The 18,638-nt window shown below is 45.9% G+C and overlaps 1 protein-coding gene across 5 annotated transcripts in view; it reads left to right on the forward strand.

The window, feature by feature from the left end:
• The window catches only part of TRPM3 (transient receptor potential cation channel subfamily M member 3), a 997,482-nt gene extending 979,583 nt beyond the window's left edge, over positions 1 to 17,899 (forward strand). For 4 of the 5 annotated variants that reach the window (XM_056118724.1, XM_056118725.1, XM_056118726.1 and 1 more), the window contains 4 exons: positions 1,254 to 1,404; positions 1,861 to 2,060; positions 4,427 to 4,559; positions 14,782 to 16,246. In XM_056118724.1, the coding sequence (XP_055974699.1) occupies positions 1,254 to 1,404; positions 1,861 to 2,060; positions 4,427 to 4,559; positions 14,782 to 16,246 (1,949 nt within the window). Of the gene's footprint in view, positions 1 to 1,253; positions 1,405 to 1,860; positions 2,061 to 4,426; positions 4,560 to 14,781; positions 16,247 to 16,809 lie in introns of those variants that run through there. The other variant, XM_056118728.1, reaches the window with a different exon arrangement.
• The last annotated feature ends 739 nt before the right edge of the window (positions 17,900 to 18,638 follow it).

Consider the following 18,638-nt stretch of genomic DNA (forward strand, 5'->3'; position numbering starts at 1 on the left):
ATTAAACTGGGGTTAGCTGCATGCAAAGCCATCTTAACCTCTGTGCTCTTTATCCAGTCTCCACTATTGTTATTTTTTTCAACTGTCCTTCCACCCTATGTGGGAAACCAATAATAGAGTACACAGAACAACCCAGTACCAAAAATTCTTGAGAAAAAGAATGGATTTGCTTTGCCAGGTGCTCCAGCTGAGAAGATTCTAGGTCAGCTTTGCAAATCTTGCTGGCAGATCTTCAAAAGTTGCCTGTAGCAACTGCTGAGACCTCTTAGGGCCCCTCCATAGTTTTAGGACCTTGTGCTAAAGCCCAAGAGAAAAAGGAAGGAAGAGAAAAGGAAAAAAGAAAGAAAAGAAAGAAAAAAAAAAAAAAGAAAGGCCCTGCCTCTTCTCTCGCACAGAAGGGCATGACCTGTCCTGAGCCCTGGGTCCTGCAGCCTGTGGGTGGCACTGAAGAACCTTGTCAGGGATCTTTTCTGGAAGTCCCAAGCAGGCCTTATTAGCACTTTATTCACACTCACCCAGTCCCACACTGCCCCTTCCTCCTCACCACCACCAGCACTCCTTAGCACAGTTATTCTGTGCAATTGGTTTTATTCCCTGTGCTCTGAAAGGCACATTCTCAGAATGAAAATGCTGCCTCAAGGGCAGCGTGGCCAGAGACTCCCAGGGCTGGGCTGGCAGCCCTCACAGCCACCCCAGTGAAATCTCACCCATCAGAAGCACCCAGGGGACAAGCGTTCCAAAGAGCTGTCAGTGTGGCCCTGAGCGGATCCTTCTGCATGGACCCAGGAGGTCCTTAGCTGAGCGTCTCCAGCATGTATTGGCAGCTCCATGTTAACTTCCTTGAACAGGCCCGAAGGCTGCTGCTCCCCCAGCTGTCACTTCTGGCCCCCACAGCACATTTTGAAAGTAACCCCATGAGGCCAGGAGACTGTGCTCTTGGCTACACCCAGGAAAACCCACAGGAGGTTTCCTAAGATCCCCCCACCCAGTGCTCCGTGGCAGTGTCAAGGATCAGGGGTGGGGTGAACAAGTGAGGGCCGCACCCACCTCCTCCAGCCCCTTGGTCTATTCATGACGCTTTCATTTTTCTCTTTTGGCTTTTGTGGAATTCCTTGTTGTTCCATTTGTTCTGAGATGGCTGTGTTTTCCCCTTCATCTTGAAAACACAAAACCAAACCCTCTCCTTCAAAGAAGTTTCCCCGGCTTTTGCATCGCCCGCGCTTCTCACTGGGTGCCTGTGTTGCTTCCTTCAGCTCCATGTGGACAGAACGAGACCCGGGAAGATGGTAAAATAATCCAGCTGCCTCCCTGCAAGACAGGGGCGTGGATCGTGCCAGCCATCATGGCCTGCTACCTGCTCGTGGCCAATATCTTGCTGGTCAACCTGCTCATCGCTGTCTTTAAGTAAGTGGGACCTTTTTTTTTTTTATTAGTGAAACACCATGAGGTACAGTTGTAGACTTACAAATTTTTGTGCTTGGGTTTCAATTATTCAATGATCAAGTACCCATCCCTCCACCAGTGCCCGTTTTCCACCAACACAGATCCCAGTATCCCTCCCACCCCCCATCCCCCCCATCCCACTGCCTCTGTGGCAGGGCATTCCCCTTTGTTCTCTCTCTCCTTTCGGGTGTTGTGGTTTGCAAAAGAGGCATTGAGTGACTGTCCTGTTCAGTCCATAGTCTACTTTCAGCATGCTTCTCCCATCCTGGGAGGATCCTCCCAACACCCTTGATTTGGTGCTCCCTTCTCTATCTGAGCTTCCTTTTAAGTGGAACCTTTCTAGGGGTCCTGGGGAAAGGTGGTGGGGACAGGGGTGGGCGTGGTGCCCCGCCTCACTCTCTGTGCTCTCTCTTTCAGCAATACGTTCTTTGAGGTCAAATCAATATCCAACCAAGTGTGGAAGTTTCAGAGGTATCAGCTCATCATGACCTTCCACGAAAGGCCGGTTCTGCCCCCACCTCTGATCATCTTCAGCCACATGACCATGATCTTCCAGCACCTGTGCTGCCGCTGGCGGAAACATGAGAGCGACCCTGACGAGAGAGACTATGGCCTGAGTAAGCGCCCACTGATGGTGCAGAGCAGACATCCCTCCTGCAGACCTCTGTGGCCCCTGGTTCCTCCTGCTTTCTGCAGATGGTTCTGGAGATTTGGCAGTGGGAGTGGGGTAGCAGGGGATGCTTTCATGAGAATTAAGCCTGGAAAAAGATGATGATAGAGCATTCTGATATCTCAGTGATAGACTGAGTTTTTTTTTTTTCTTTTTGGGTCACACCCGGCGAAGCACAGGGGTTACTCCTGGTTCTGCACTCAGAAATTACCCCTGGCAGTGCTCAGGGGACCATATGGGATGCTGGGAATCGAACCAGGGTCAGCCGCGTGCAAGGCAAACGCCCTACCCGCTGTGCTATTGCTCCAGCCCCTCAATGATAGACTGAGATAGAGCATTCTTTGTCTAACATCTTTCCTTCTTTCTCTTCTCTTTTCCTTCCTTCTCTTTTTCTCTCTTCCTTCTTCCTTTGATTCATTCCTTCTCTCTCTTCCTTCATTCCTTTATTCATTCCTTCTTTCCTCTCTCCTTCCATCCTTTCTTACTCTTTCTTGCTCGCATTCTTTTCCTTTCTTTATTTTTCCTTCCTTCCTTTCATTCTTCCTTCCTTCCTTTCTTTCTTTTTCTTCCATTCTTCCTTTCCCTTTCTTCCTTTTCCTTTCTTCCTCCCCCGTCCTTCCTTCGACCCCTTCCTCCATTCCTTCCTTTCCTTCCTTCCTTCCTCCCTCCTTCCTCCCTTCCTCCCTCTTTTCTCCCTCTCTTTCTTCTTCCCTCCTTCCTTCCTTCCTTCCTTCCCTCCCTCCCTCCCTCCCTCCCTTCCTTCCTTCCTTCCTCCCTCCCTTCCTCCCTCCCTCCCTCCCTCCCTCCCTCCCTCCCTTCCTTCCTTCCTTCTTTTCTTCCTTCCTTCCTTCCTCCTTCCTTCTTTCCTCCCTCCTTCCCTCTCTCCTTCCCTTCCTCCCTGCTTCCTTCCTCCCTCCCTCCCTCCCTCCCTTCCCTCCCTCCTCCCTCTCTCCCTCCCTCCCTCCCTCCCTTCCTTCCTTCCTTCCTTCCTTCCTTCCTTCCTCCCTTTTTCTTTTGTGATACAGGGAGAGGGGTATCTCCCAAGAGGTTCTTACAGGATCCCAGGGTTCAAGGGCCACTCCCAGCAATACTCAGCCACTTGGGGGATTCATTTCAGTGCTGCCACACAAGGATACAGAGCTGCTCAGGCCCTATGGTTCTGGGTACCACCAGGACTACATTCAGAAATGCTCAGGAATCCATTTGGTGTTTGGGATGGAACCTGGGTCAGGCACATACTAGGCATACACCCTAACTGCTGTACTATCTTCCAGCCCCAGTTTCACATCTTTATTTTTATTTTATTTTTTGCTTTGTGTGTCACACTCAGTGATGCAATTCCTGCCTCTGCACTCAGGAATTACTTATGGCAGTGCTTGGGGGACCATATGGGATGCTGGGAATCGAACCTGGGTCGTCCACGTGCAAGGCATGCACCCTACCAGCTGTGCTATCGCTCCAGCCCCTTACATCTTTCTTAATTAGAGAAAACCAAACTCCCAGAGGTCTATTTAAATTCCGTTTATAGTTTCTACCTTTCTTAACATTCCAGAGACGTCCCATGGCACACAACCTTCACACTGATACACAGTGCTACACGGGATACAAGATATGGGTTGTTGCCTAAGCTGAGTTGCAAATGAGTAGGTTTAACTTCCTACATTATATCCAAATGTACCATTGTTTTAGGCTTGAACCATTTTCCAAGAAGCTCTACTCTATATTTCATGACGAAACCAACTCTGCTTTCTGTCACTCACAAAACTTTCTGCCATCTGCCTTATTTGGAAGGGGGAACGGGTGTCTTAAAGAAGGTTTTATTGGCCTTGGGGAGGAGAAGTTCTGCATTGTATAGGATAGTCCTGTACATCGCAGGAGGTTTAGCACATCCAGCCTCCTTACGTTGTATACCAAGAGCTCCTGCAGATTCCTGAATGTCCTTTGGGTCCCACTCACAGCTGAGAACCACTGGGAATCTTGCCCGATGCAAACAAGCAATTATATGGTGCCCACTGTGTCAGCGAGACCTCCTACACTAAATCTCCTAAACCAGAGCCTCAGATGCAGGCCTGATAATTACCTTGCAGTGATAACTACTGCATCTAAAGTTTGACACTGAAGCCCTCTAATCAACTGCTTCTCTAAGTCTGTAGCTTTTCAGAACTACCCTAACCTGGCAATCAACACTTGACTTCTTTCTAGACACTCATACTGGCAAGTTCCAGGCTGCTCTCCCTGACCTTAGTTGGCCCAAAAGAGCAGATGTCATTGCCTTTCCTGCCCTCCCTCAAATCTCTTCTTGTTCCCCCACAGAACTCTTCATAACTGATGATGAACTTAAGAAAGTACATGATTTTGAAGAGCAATGCATAGAGGAATACTTTAGAGAGAAGGATGACCGATTCAACTCTTCCAATGACGAGAGGATACGGGTGACTTCAGAAAGGTGCGTTCTGTGGTCATGTGCATGGGATGTTCTCTGCTCTGACATGCTTTCTCAACCATTCCGTTTGCCTGCCCGCAAAAAAAAAAAAAGGCACTTGTGCTTATTTTTCTTTGTTATTTGATTATTATTATGATTATTCAAGACATCAAAGACCTTGTGGCAGAACAGAACATTGCCTACAAATCAAATTTCCAGACTTGGAGATCCAGCACTTCTCTAGCAGACTGTAGCGGCCACTTTCTTACACATAAGAGATGTTGAATCTAGGACAGAACAAAAACAGGAAAGACTGACCAGATACAAACCAAGAGAGACCCAGCCCAGTTCGAAGTCCTCTCTCAGACTTAATGCTTAAACTACATCCTGTAGCCTCTTCTCCCAAGGGTAAAATGATCCTGGTTATGGGATCATCTTAAGGGTCTGGTTTCTGTGGATGTTCACTAACTTCAGGATAAACAGGAAGAGGAATGTGAACTGAGCATAACAATTGGGTTTGGGGTTTGTTTCTTTTTAATTTTTTTCCTTCTTAATAAGTAAGAAGCCTAATGATAAAAGCAGGTTTTTACCCTGACATATACTATTTTTTTTTGTTTTTTGACCACACTTCGTGGTGGATTTATTCCTGACTCTGTGCGCAGGGATCACTCGTGTTGGGCTCAAGGTACCATATTGGGTGCCAAGGATCCCACCTGGGTTGGCTGCATGCAAGGCAAATGCCCTACCCCACTGTACTATTGTTCCAGCCCCATAGCAATATGCTTTTCAAAGAATTCTAAGAAATTGGAAGACAGTTCAAAGGGTTAGTCCACATGCTTTATATGTGGAAGTCTATGGTTTACTCTGCAGCACTGTGTGGTCTCCAATATCACACAGTAAGTGTAACCACTGAGATCCGCTGGCTGTTGACAAAACACTAAGTGATTAACTAATTATCTAATACCTAAGATCAGATGATTTTGTGAGCGAGCAGGGCTGTGAGGAAAATCTTAAAGAGAAGGGTATCCTTCCAGTGTAATGAATCTAGCACAAGCAAACAAACTTTACAACTTTGTTTTTCTCATTTTGCTGTAACACTCAAGACTTGGCATTTGGGAACTGCTGTTCTCAAGAATACCAGAGTATTACAAAGCACTGGTGAATCTTTAACTTTTAAGTATTTGCAATATAAAGATGGTAGCAGCAAATTATAAATAGTAAGGGAGGATCGTGCACTAATGACTTTAGTTGATCTAACTCAGACATCTAGGATTTTATCTAGTTTTCATGAAATGAAATTTCATGAAATGACATTATGTTTGCTTCCCCCTTTTCATGCATTATCTAGTGATTCTGCAAAAATTATATAAATGGCAATTTTCTGGCCCTTTATTTCTTTAAAGAATGCAGTCTAGATAAGTAGGTATAGCTGCCTCGTGCCTATGAGTGATCATATCCATAGGTGCTCAGCCAATATTAATAAAGTTTGAAGCCAAGCACAGATTTTATACACATCTGTCATTACAAAGGAGAGCGTTTTATGATGATATGATGTGAAGCAATTTTCTGGCCAACAAAGGAAGGAACCACAAATCTGAAGATCTTCTCATCCTGACGCCTTGAAAAAGCTATTTATTAATCTCTGTGCAGTTGTGTGGCTCTCAGAAAATTGTGCTTGGTGGACACATTGCCCAGTGCTCAGAAATATTCCAAAGGGCTGTGTGCAGGAGCCTTTAAAATGCTTTTGGAGGCCTGGAGAGATAGCACAGCGGGTAGGGCATTTGCCTTGCACGCGGCCGACCCGGGTTCGATTCCCAGCATCTCATATGGTCCCCTGAGCACTGCCAGGAGTAACTCCTGAGTGTGGAGCCAGGAGAAACCCCTGTGCATCACCATGTGTGACCCAAAAAGCAAAATAAAATAAAATAAAATAAAAAACAAATAAATAAATAAAATGCTTTTGGGGTTCAGAAATGTTTTGACCTAAAAGGAAAGGAAGGGGGAAGAAGTATTGAGATAGAAGGGACACTGCTTCTCTGGGAAGGAGCGTGAGAGGTGGGAATAAAAGATCGTGGAAACCTGTTGCGAGCCAATTGTGAATTCCCTTTGGATTGAAATGAAAAGGAACTTGAAGGGCTACACCTGAGTCTTACTCCTTCATACCTGGGAACATTTGGAGAAATGGTCCTCTCTGTGCACTTACAAAGTCAGACAGGGCAGCACATGAACCAAGCCCAGAAATCCACGTCTGAGTGTCAGTCTACCCTCCTTGGAGTCTAGGTATTAGCTGACTATCTAGAACCATGAAGGCCTCAGAACCAAGTGTAGGTGTTAGATACAGAACCCTAAATCCAGGCCTCATTTTCTCTGTAGTGGGTTTTGTTGGGGGGGGGAGTGTTTGTTTTGGGTTTTATTTGTTTAGCATTTTTTGTTGTGGTTGTTTAGATTCGTTTTGAACTTAGAGAAGTAATATATTTATTACTTTATTATAAATACTAGAGTTGCTTTCTCTCTCTCTTTTTTTCTTTCTCTCTCTTTTTTTGATGAGTTATGTGGTGGAGCAGTGCTCTGCACTCAGGAATTACTCTTGGCGGTGCACGGGGAACTATATAGGATTCTGGGGATCAAACCCGGGTCAATTGCATGCAAGTTAAGTGCCCACCCACTTTGGCACCTAGAGTTACTCTCTTCCTAACAGAAACATTCTGGTTGAGAGTGTCCCTTCAATTAATTAAAACTAAGGCCTTGGGGGACTGGAGAGATAGCACAGTGGGTACTTACCTTGCACACAGCCAGCCCAGGTTCAATCACCTCATATGATTCCCGCCACACCCCACCAGGAGTGATCTCTGAGTTCGGAACCAGGAATAAGCCCTGAGCACTGTGAGTGTTGTCCCATTCCACAACCCCCCCCCTTAAAAAAAATGAAACCAGGGCTTTTTTTACATGAGCTGATTCAATATCTTTAAATTTCTTGTGAAATATTCTTTTTTGTTGTGTTCATTTGGTTTATTATTCTAGCATCTGAAGGACTCTTTATATCCCGATTTTACTGTTCAGCATATCACTTTTTCATGCCATTCTTCTTATGGCATTGCTGATTTAATAAGCATACCTACTTTACCTCCCACATAACTCACCAAAGTTTCACCAACATGATCCAGTGAACCAGGACAGAATCAAGACATTACACAACTCTAAAAAATACCTTGTATGCAAACATCATCACACTGTCTTAATATCGCTCATTTGATTAGTCCTACAGCTAGATATTCACATTTCTCCAATTGGCCAAGTGTTGAACACCCTGCTAAAGTCAGTATATCCATCAGAAATATTGTGCATCTGGGTCAGTCTCACCCATGTAGTCTTCTCTCTCTCTTTTTTTTAATACACTGTGACTATATTTTTATCATCATCATTACTCAGGAAACAAACATTTTTCTAAACTCAAGATTGTGAACCCTTAATTTCCTTCAGGTTGACATCTTACCAATTCATAGTCTTAAGTCTCATGCACTTTTTCAAGGACTGATTTTTTTAAAAATTTTTATTAGTGAGACATCATGAGGTACAGTTGTAGACTTACAAATTTTCGTGCTTGGGTTTCAATTATACAATGATCGAATACCCATCCCTCCACCAGTGCCCATTTCGAACCACCACGGATTCCAGTATCCCTCCCTCAAGGACTGATTTTTATTTATTTATTTATTTATTTATTTTGCTTTTTGGATCACACCCAGCAATGCTCAGAGGTCACTTCTGGCTCTGCACTCAGGAATTACTCCTGGCGGTGCTTGGGCGACCATATGGGATGCCGGGGATCGAACCCATGTCGGTCGCGTGCAAGGCAAACGCCCTACCAGCTGTGCTATCGCTCTGGCCCCAAGGACTGATTTTTAGATATTACTCCCCACACCTCTGAGAACAATTCATTTCTTTTTTTTTTTTTTTGGTAGTCTTCTCTTAATGCTACCATTTTTTTTTCAATTCTCAAAAAACAAGATTGGCTCAATTACCTACTAAACCATTCTATGCTGCTACAAAGATTTGTTGCTTAACTCCAATAATTCCAACCATCCCGAAATCAATGAATATCAGGAAACTATATTTCTACCTTAAATGTTCTAGTGTTACTTTTTATTTCACACTGATTCTAAGGGATTATCTATACTTTCGAGTGATTGCAACTCTAAGATCTTTTCTGCATCTTTTCTCATTTAAAGCAGAATTTGCAAATGGTGGCTCCAGGTCATCATGTGCACAGAGAGAGGTTTGCTAGGGTAGTGTGGGCTCACAGAGATTGTTCAGATTTGTGCTAAACGCCTTCAGACCAGCCAGGCACTGTAGTACTCACGGTGCCATGCTTCAGTCTTAAAGGCTCTCTGTTTCACTAACTTCTTGTTCTGCGTATTGGCAGATATGTAATTTTCAGAACCCCAGCTTAAAACTTCCAAATCAGGGGCTGGAACGATAGCACAGCGGTTAAGGCATTTGCCTTGCATGCAGCCGACCCGGGTTCGAGTCCCAGCATCCCATATGGTCCCCGAGCACTGCCAGGACTAATTCCTGAGTGAGAAGCCAGGAGTAACCCTTGTGCATCGCCGGGTGTGGTCCAAAAAGCAAAAAGAATTAAATAAATAAAATAAAATAAAACTTCCAGATCATTCTCACCCACAGCCCACATCAGCCTCCAAATGTCAGGCATCACTTCCCAGAGGCCTGGCCCATTTACTCTTAACCTTTCATATATAAAGGTAAAGGTAAAGGCCCTCCCGTTGATTGTCGATTTGCTCGAGCGGGCCCAGTAACATCTCCATTGGAGACTTTGTTGTTACTGTGTCTGGCATATCGAATACTCTCGGTAGCTTGCCGGGCTCTCTGAGAGGGGCGGAGGAATCGAACTTGGGTCGGCCATGTTGGCCACTTGTAAGGCGAATGCCCTACCCGCTGTGCTACTTTTTAATTTTGTTTGTTTGTTTTGGGGGGGCACACCTTACTATTCTGAGGGCATACTCTTTGCCCTGCACTCAGGGATCATTCCTGATGGGCTCTGGAGGCCAAATTAGGTGTCAAACCTGGTTCAGCATGTGCAAGGCAAGCACCCTGCCCATGTACTGGTTCTCTGGCCCAATCATTGTTTTTAATTAAGAAGAACTTAATTAGAGGTCTAGCTGAAATTCCTACATGGGCCGGAAAACATAGTACAGGGATTAAGGCACATGCCTTGCAAGTAGCCGTTCCCAGTTCAGGCCCCAGCACCATGTGGTCCAGACATTGCTGGTTCAGCCTGGGAGGCCCTGAACTCCACTGGGGTGGCCCAAGTAATCCCAGGCACTTCACGTCCACACTGAACCACTGTTATATTTGGCTGAAAATCACCAGGAGAGACCTGCTTGGGAGACCCCAAAATAAACAACAAATAATCTCTTACACCATAATCCTGTCCATTACATCCATAACCAAAAGATCTTTTCATTCAATGATCTAATGAGAATGTAGTTAAACACATGCAGAAAATGAAGACAAAAATGGAGAAAGAATTCATTCCCCTTCCCTTCCCTGTTGCTACTGTCCAATACCCAGGCTCCCACACTTACCTCTCAGAACCACACACTTCGCTCACACACGTGGTCACCAGCGGTCTCACTTGGGTCATGGAGCTCACACATCTTTTAGCTCTTCTTGCCAAGGTTCTCATATTTGCATTTCTGTGCTCACACACCTGCCTGGGTACCAGAACTCACATATTCATTTTGATACTGGGGGTATGAGACTGCAGATTCATCAAAACAACACTCAGTATATGTGGATGGCACCAGACATTGAACTTGTGACCTTACACTTGCAAAGCAGGACTTTTGAACCACTGAGTCATTTTGTAAGCTCACTAGCTTCTTTACTTATTTTTTAGGGAGGAGATCTGGGCCATACCCAGAGGTACTCAGTGGCTATTCCTCGTCCTGCACTCAGGAATTACCCCTAACAGGGCTCAGGGGCCATATGAGATGCTAGGGGACTGAATCCCTGTCAGCTTCATGCAAGGCAAATGCCCTACCTGCTATAGTATTGCTCCAGTCTTTTTTTTTAAGTCAAGTATTAAGGGTGAGAAGGATCGTGGGTGGCAGTGTTTTGGGTCTCCTCCTGGCTCAGTTCACAAGGGTGATTCTTTTTTTTTTTCTTTTTGGGTCACACCCGGCGATGCTCAGGGATTACTCCTGGCTCATGCACTCAGGAATAACGCCGGGCAGTGCTCGGAGGACCATATGGGATGCTGGGAATCGAACCTGTGTTGGCCATGTTGGCTGCATGCAAGGCAAACGCCCTACCCGCTGTGCTATGGCTCCAGCCCCACTCCTGGTGGTTCTTGGAGCACCAAACAAGTGATGCCAGTAATCAAACCCAGGGCTTTATATTTCAAGGCAGGTGCTCTGCCCTTGAGCCAACTCTAGCCTAAAAATTCAAGTCTATATGCCTATGCATCTAAGAATCCATGAGTTAAGATTCCACTAAGGATATCTCCTTGACTCTGTTCTAGCAGTTCTTCCCCTGTTCCCATTATCTCAGTCATGCTTCTTTTTCTGAGCTCTTGACATTCCCACATTTTTGCTTTATGTGGGTATTTTCATTCCTCCTAGGGCCTCTTCTCCCCTCCTTCCACCCTCATGGGCTCCTAACACTTAGAGCCAAGTTCACTGCCCACAGTATCTGTTGTTCCCTCTTGCTGGCACTTGGCTCTGCTTCTTACCTAATAATTTTTTCTGCTGTGTTGGGGCCTGGAGCTCAAGATGGGTAGAAAGGGGTGCAGGGAAGGAGATGGTCACAATGCAGGTAGTTATTTCCTAGTACTCAGGCCAATCATTACACTCAGTTGTCCTTAGAAGAGAATTCTCAGCTCTTTCCACATAACCCTGCATACACTAGATTCCAGGAAAGGACGGGAGGGAAAAAAACACATCCTGTCTTGTGGTATTCTGCCAACACTAAAAACTCAGGAAACGTAGTACCTGAAATCTACAAAAAGAACAAGTCTCTTTCTACCAAAACTCCTGGTCTATCTTGTTCCTGACTTGAATGAAGTATTTTATCCATTTACTTTTGGCATTGCCATAAATGACATCACAATACTTACAAAATCAAACTCCATAGGCTAGATAGGAAAGAAAAAGGGAGAAAGAGAGAAATCAAGAAAGAGAGAAAGAGAGAGAAAGAAAGAAAGAAAGAAAGAAAGAAAGAAAGAAAGAAAGAAAGAAAGAAGGAAGGAAAGAAAGCAGGCAGGCAGAGTAAGTTCTAAGATACACAAATTTTATTGTTTTGGGGACACACCTGGCTATGCTCAGGACTTACTTCTGGCTCTAGTGCTCAGGTGGGGACTAATATGAGATGCCTGGGAATCAAACCATGGTGGAATGAGTGCAAGACAAGTAAAATATACAAACTTATTATTACAAGTAACTTGTTTCCTGAAATGTTAATACCACAAAACTACACAAAAATGATATGACTTATATTTTGCTCCAGAGCTGGCTGACTAGCATGAGGTTTGCCAGATAGAGAGTAACTCACTTCACAAATTGTTGTATGTTTTCACAGTAAGCTTAGCCATGGGGGCAGGATGAAGCTGAATCCTGGGAGGTGCGGGTTGATGATGGGGCAGCAGGAATAAGCAAAAGACAAAATATTTCCAAATCAGTTTTCTACTGAAAGCATTCCAGATTCTTGGGTGCGGTGTAGGGAAGTTCAGGAGTGAAAGGAAGCTCGGGGGTGAAAGAGCAGGATGGGTGGATAAATGGGAATGATGCTGAGAGGCAGAAATGAAACGTATCTCCAAAACTCACACAACCCTTGAACAGCAGAGGAGCAAACTTTCTTCTTTTTTAAAAAAAAATATATTTATTTATTTATTTATTGACCCACTGTGGGAAAAGTTACAAAGCATTCAGGTTTAAGTCTCGGTCATGCAAATATCAAACACATTTCCCTTTACTTATTTTACACTACGAAGAACCCAATAAACTCCCCCCTCCCAACCCTCCCAGTGCCTGTGAGGCACATGAATTCCAGTCAACACTCTATCTACTTTGATTAGATTCATTGTTTCGACAAAAGATGCACCATTATTATTTAGAGTTTACACCCCCAAATCAGACATGCTGAAAAGGCATTGTGAAATAATTTGTTTTCTACAGCTGGTCACAAGAATCAAATGATGTCGCGTGGCCGCTTTTGCGGCCGCGCGATTTTGGATTTCTGGTATTTTACTTATTAAGCCTGGAAATATTTCTGCTGAGAGTCAGATAATTATGAGATTGGTTTCTGGGAGCAAACTTTCTTAAGAACCGACAGAGCCCTCTGAGCGGGGAGCTCCACTGGTCACTCATGCCTCCTGGCACTGGAATATGTGTCCTTATAGAGATGCTGTGATTATGGTCACCGCAACTGTGGAAAAGGGGCGGGACTGAGCTCTAAGCTCAGCTGTTCTTTAGAAATCACATCTTGCACATGCAGACTCGTTCTGGGATTGAGGATGCTTAGGAAACGGGTTGGAAAATACCTTCCCCTGCTCTAGAAAAGTTGCAAATGAATCTCACTTAGAACTTCCTCAGATTTTGCCCTTGAGGATTTACAAGTGGAATTTTGGTTTCAAACCATCACTCGGCTTTAGTTTATCCTTTCCAAGTTATGCATGCACAAATGCGGCACAATTTTATTTTTAAAAAGTGATCTCTATCTATAAATAAGGGGCAGGCGACCCAGATTAGATCATTGAAATCAAATTCCTAGCAATGGTTGGCTGAATGAACACTCATTCACACTGGCAAGTTACTGGTGTAACAATAGAGATGGAAGCAGTAATATGAGATATATCACGCCCTTGAGACTCTCCAACAGCCAGAGAAATGTCACAGAGGTTAAGCCATTGGCCTTGCAGGACGCTTCCCCTGTTCAATTCTGGGCACTACATATGGAGTCATCCTGGAGCACAGAGCCAGGAGTGAGCCCTGAGCCCCACTGGGTGTGATCCAGAAACAAAACAACACTAAATTCCAGTGGGAAGGGCCAACACATCTAGAAACAGCTGTGTACAAGGCATCTGTGATAAGTTGATGGGAAAGACAGAAAAAGCGAAGAATAATTTACTCCTTGATGCTGCAGAGCTTGCCACCAACAACTTCATGTCATCCTAGCTAAATTTCTTGTTGTTTATTTCTCCTTTATCAGTTGGGCTACATCAATAGTCACGGTCACAGTCCTCCCGTTATTCATCGATTTGCTCGAGTAGGCCCAGAAACGTCTCCATCATGAGACTTGTTGTTACTGTGTTTTGGCATATCAAATACGTCACGGGTAGCTGGCCAGGCTCTGCCGTGTGGGCGAGATACTCTCGAGAGCTCGCCGGGCTCTCCGAGAGGGGCGGAGGAATCAAACTCGGGTCGGCCAAGTTGGCCACTTGTAAGGCAAATGCCCTGCCACTGTGCTATCGCTCCAGCCCAGATCAATAGTAGGACCTGATTTTGGAGGCATCAAGTCCTAAAAAGATTATTACAGATAACAAGAAAATGGCAGAAATGCAGAATACAAATAACCCAGGCCACAAAATACATTTTTTCTATTATCAGATAGCTACCTTCTAAAATCCTGAGATCAAAATGCAACACTTTTCTTTAATAGGGCCAACTTACTTAGGTCACTAAAGTTTTCCCCAAGCCACAGTTAAGTCTGGGAGCTGGCAGAGGAGTTGAAACGGTGATACTAAGGTCCTACCATATTTCACTAAGGATTATGAAACTTGCCTGTTGAATAGGGTTTTTCACTGAGACCAGAGAGATAGTACAGAGCATAAGGCACTTGCCTTGAATGTGGCTGACCCCAGTTAGAGCACCTAAGGTGCTCCAAGAGGGATTCCCAAGTACAGAGCCAAGAGTCAACCCTGAGCACCGCCCAGTGTGGTCCAAACTACCCCACTGCTCCGCATCAAAATATAGGGTTTTGATAGGAAAGGAGTCAAGGGTTGCAGAGGTAGGGTTTTGCCTGGAAAGGAGATTGACGGTTTGAAACCACTGGCTCTGGTAGCCTTGAAAACTTCCTGCAGCGGGGAAAGATTTCGGATTTGAGAAAGAGGCGGTGATTCTGGCTTCCCCGCAGCCCCTTCTCGCAGCAGGTCCTGGATGCCCGCCCGCGTGTCCCCACGGTGGTCCTGCACAGCGGTGGCCGGAAGTGACCCTCCCTTTCTCGCACGCAGGGTGGAGAACATGTCCATGCGGCTGGAGGAGGTGAACGAGAGGGAGCACTGCATGAAGGCGTCGCTGCAGACCGTGGACATCCGCCTGGCTCAGCTCGAGGACCTCATCGGGCGCATGGCCACCGCCCTGGAGCGCCTGACCGGCCTGGAGCGGGCCGAGTCCAACAAGATCCGCTCGCGGACCTCCTCGGACTGCACCGACGCAGCCTACATCGTGCGCCAGAGCAGTTTCAACAGCCAGGAGGGCAACACCTTCAAGCTCCAAGAGAGTCTCGACCCTGCAGGTGAGGAGACCTTGTCCCCAACTTCTCCCACCCTAATGCCCCGTATGCGAAGCCATTCCTTTTATTCGGTTCATGTGAAAGACAAAGGTGGTGTAGACAAGCTGGAGAGTCTGTTGAAAGAGAGGTCCCTGAGCCTGCACCGGGCGACTAGTTCCCACTCGGTAGCCAAGGAGCCCAAAGCGCCCGCCGCCCCGGCCAACACCCTGGCCATTGTCCCCGACTCCCGGAGGCCGTCCTCGTGCATCGACATCTACGTCTCGGCCATGGACGAGCTCCACGGGGACATGGACCCGCTGGGGGACCCGTCCATGAACATCCTGGGGCTGGGCGAGCCGAGCTTCTGCAGCCCGCTGGCCTCGGCGGCCCCTTCCAGCAGTGCCTACGCCACCCTGGCGCCCAGCGACCGCCCCCCGAGCCGCAGCCTCGACTGCGAGGACATCACCTCCCTGGACACCAGGTCCTTCTCTTCGGACTACGCCCCCCTCCCCGAGGGCCTCGCCCCCTGGGACGCGGAGCCGCCCCTGTACCACACCATCGAGCGCTCCAAGAGCAGCCGCTACCTGGGCGCCGCCGCCGCGCCCTTCCCGCTGGAAGATGCGCCCCTGGTGAAGTCGCACAGCTTCGTGTCCTCGCCGTCCAGGAGCTACTACGCCAACTTCGGGGTGCCCGTGAAGACGGCGGAGTACACGAGCATCACGGACTGCATCGACACGCGCTGCGTGCACGCCCCGCAGGCCGTGGCCGACCGCGCCGCCTTCCCCGGGGCGCCGGGGGGCCCGGCGGAGGACGCGTCGTGCTGCCACCCGGAGCGCGAGGCCGAGCTGAGCCACCCCAGCTCCGACAGCGACGAGAACGAGCCCAAAGGGCCGAGGGGCGGCCCCGAGGGCCCCCCGCAGGAGGCCGACGACGCCCAGCGCAGCGCCCTGGCCAACAACATCACCGTGCCCAAGATCGAGCGCGCCAACAGCTACTCGGCCGACGAGCCCAGCGCGCCCTACGCGCACGCCAGGAAGAGCTTCTCCATCAGCGACAGGCTGGACCGGCCGCGGACCACGGCCAGCCTGCGAAACCCCTTCCAGAGAAGTAAGTCCTCCAAGCCAGAAGGCCGAGGGGACAGCTTGTCCATGCGGAGACTGTCCAGAACGTCCGCTTTCCACAGCTTCGAAAGCAAGCACAACTAAAAAAAAAAAAAAAAACCTGCTTGGGCCGCAGCGCAGGAAGGCTCCAGAATCCAGCCACCACCTCCCGCATCCCGCCCCGCATTCTCACCCCCTAATTGCTCCTGACCGCTACCCTTTCCCACCCCCCCTGCTTCCTGGCAACATATAACCTGCTTCGTTCTTAGTTGAGCAAACCAAACAATGCCTTGAAGGGGGGCTGCTGGGCCAGCGATCAAGACCACCTTTGAGCTGACCCAGTGCCTAACGCAGGCAGGGGGAGAGAAGGCAGGTTCGCTTTGGATGGAGGGGCAGGGAGGGGAGAGGAGCGGGAGAAGAAGGGTTAAAGAGATGAATGTGCATCGCTAGGCGCTTCAGAAAGCTGTGCTCTGGGAATCACGGGGGCTTCAGCACGCTCCAGGCCAGGAGGCGTTTTTGCATTTGGAACGTAACCGAGAGTTCTAGCAGGCAGGGCTAAGTTGCAAAATAAAATAAAATAAAATAAGTAGCCAGTATACAAATGAGATATTCTAAACTTCCATTCTGTTTTCTTTTCACATTGGCTCCATCACTGGTGACTGATGAAGAGCATCCCTTTTATTCAGTATAAGCCGGCAGCAAGCAGTTCTACCTAACGTCTTACATCCTTCTCATGCCAACACTTCTGTAATTGATCATTATAAAGAAAACACCAGGTAACAGTCCTAGTTCACCTGTCTTATCTATTCACTTCTGGTGCCACAACTGTTTTCTCTCTTTTGAAGAAAATGATGGAAAAGAAATGCCTTTTTTTTTAAATTGCAATCAAAATGAAAGAAGAATTCATGTTTAAAAAAAAAAAAGTCTAGTGGTTCATTATATACAGGGGGCATCCAAGTATAATTAAGCAAGTTCAAGGTGAATGTAATTAAATGATTTTATATTTTAAATTTTATTTTGTATCTCACCTTCCATTGATGCACTTATTCACTGTATATGTGATAGTGAACTAAAAAAAAATGTGGGCAGAACTCACCTGAAATTACCATATGGGATATCGTTCTATTCTCACCCTCTGTGTCATGTTTTTCTGTTGTGTGACCTTCATCATTTTCATGAATCCACCATGTCTTCTGAGCCTCTGCAAGATATAACTGCCAATTTTTCATACCACTCATCACATGACCATTTTGTATATGAATCTCTGGTTACATGTGGATATTTTCATACTTAAGAGTTTTGCCATTTAATCTGGGCTCTCTATCAAATTGGAGTTTTTCAAGGGCTGGTGTCTTTTTTATGGATGTTCCAAAGTTATTTTTAAGGAAGTTTCACAATCATAAATAACTTTAGAATTGACTGGGCATGGGGTAACAACCCAAAGCCATTAGCTGCTGATTTGCCATGAATATTTTTCTTATACACGGAGCTATAAAAAAGATACATTATAGTAAAATAGCAGATAAACCATAGAAAGAGTTCTATAGTATACACCACATATATAAATAAGTATGCATTTACACAGAGAGACATGTTAATGTATAGTATATAAACAGATACAGAGGTTTAGACTTTTCTATCTTCTTGAGGCATAACAAGAAGTTTTTAATATCCAAGGGGTTCCACAGGAGGAATTCATGATATTATCTGGAAAATGTTGAAATTAGTTTTTTTAATCCCCACGATTCAGGAATTAACTTTCCTTTGCACCAAACTAGAGTTGCCAAAATAACTCTCTGTACCTACCCTCTGCCTGTTTGAGGAGGTTGGGAGGTGATTCAAGAAAACACTTGCTATCATAATCTCCTTTAGTTTGATTTCTCTTGCATAAAGTGATTTCACCATGTTCAATCTGATAGATTGTGCAATTCTAACCAGAAAAAAATTATAGATACTAGAATATAGGCATATGCTTCTAGATCAGAACCTAGCCTTTGAAGAATCTGCTGAAAGAAACCTTGATGCCCAAATCTTGGCATTCCTAATGCAATCACTGTGATTTAAAACTGAAGAAAATTTTTTGAAAAATATCTTCATGTTCCAGCCACAAAATGTTCTGTGGTCCTTTTGTTTAGTTGTACTTGTGAACTTCACACTTTCTCACTATATGAAATCAAGTAAATTCATGGACAAAGATCCTAGCTTCTACCTACATAAAAAAAATCCTTCTGAACAAGATTTTCAGTTGTAGAAATAGTGATGAGGCCACTTATAAAGAAGAAAGAAGTCCTTTTTTTTAACTCAAAGATACTTCAGTAAACCAGAGACAAGCAACTTGGCCCCACATATATAATTGCTCTAGAAATATTTATGTTTTTATTGGACACCCCCCCACCACACAGACATTAACTATTTCTCCTCCTATATACTCCTAATGTATATTCAGTCTAAGACTAAATCCATAGCCCTTCAAATTCCTTAAGTCATCAATCTCTAT

The sequence above is a fragment of the Sorex fumeus genome, unplaced genomic scaffold (assembly GCF_029834395.1).
Source record: "Sorex fumeus unplaced genomic scaffold, SorFum_2.1 ptg000038l, whole genome shotgun sequence".
NCBI classification, from domain to species: domain Eukaryota; kingdom Metazoa; phylum Chordata; class Mammalia; order Eulipotyphla; family Soricidae; genus Sorex; species Sorex fumeus.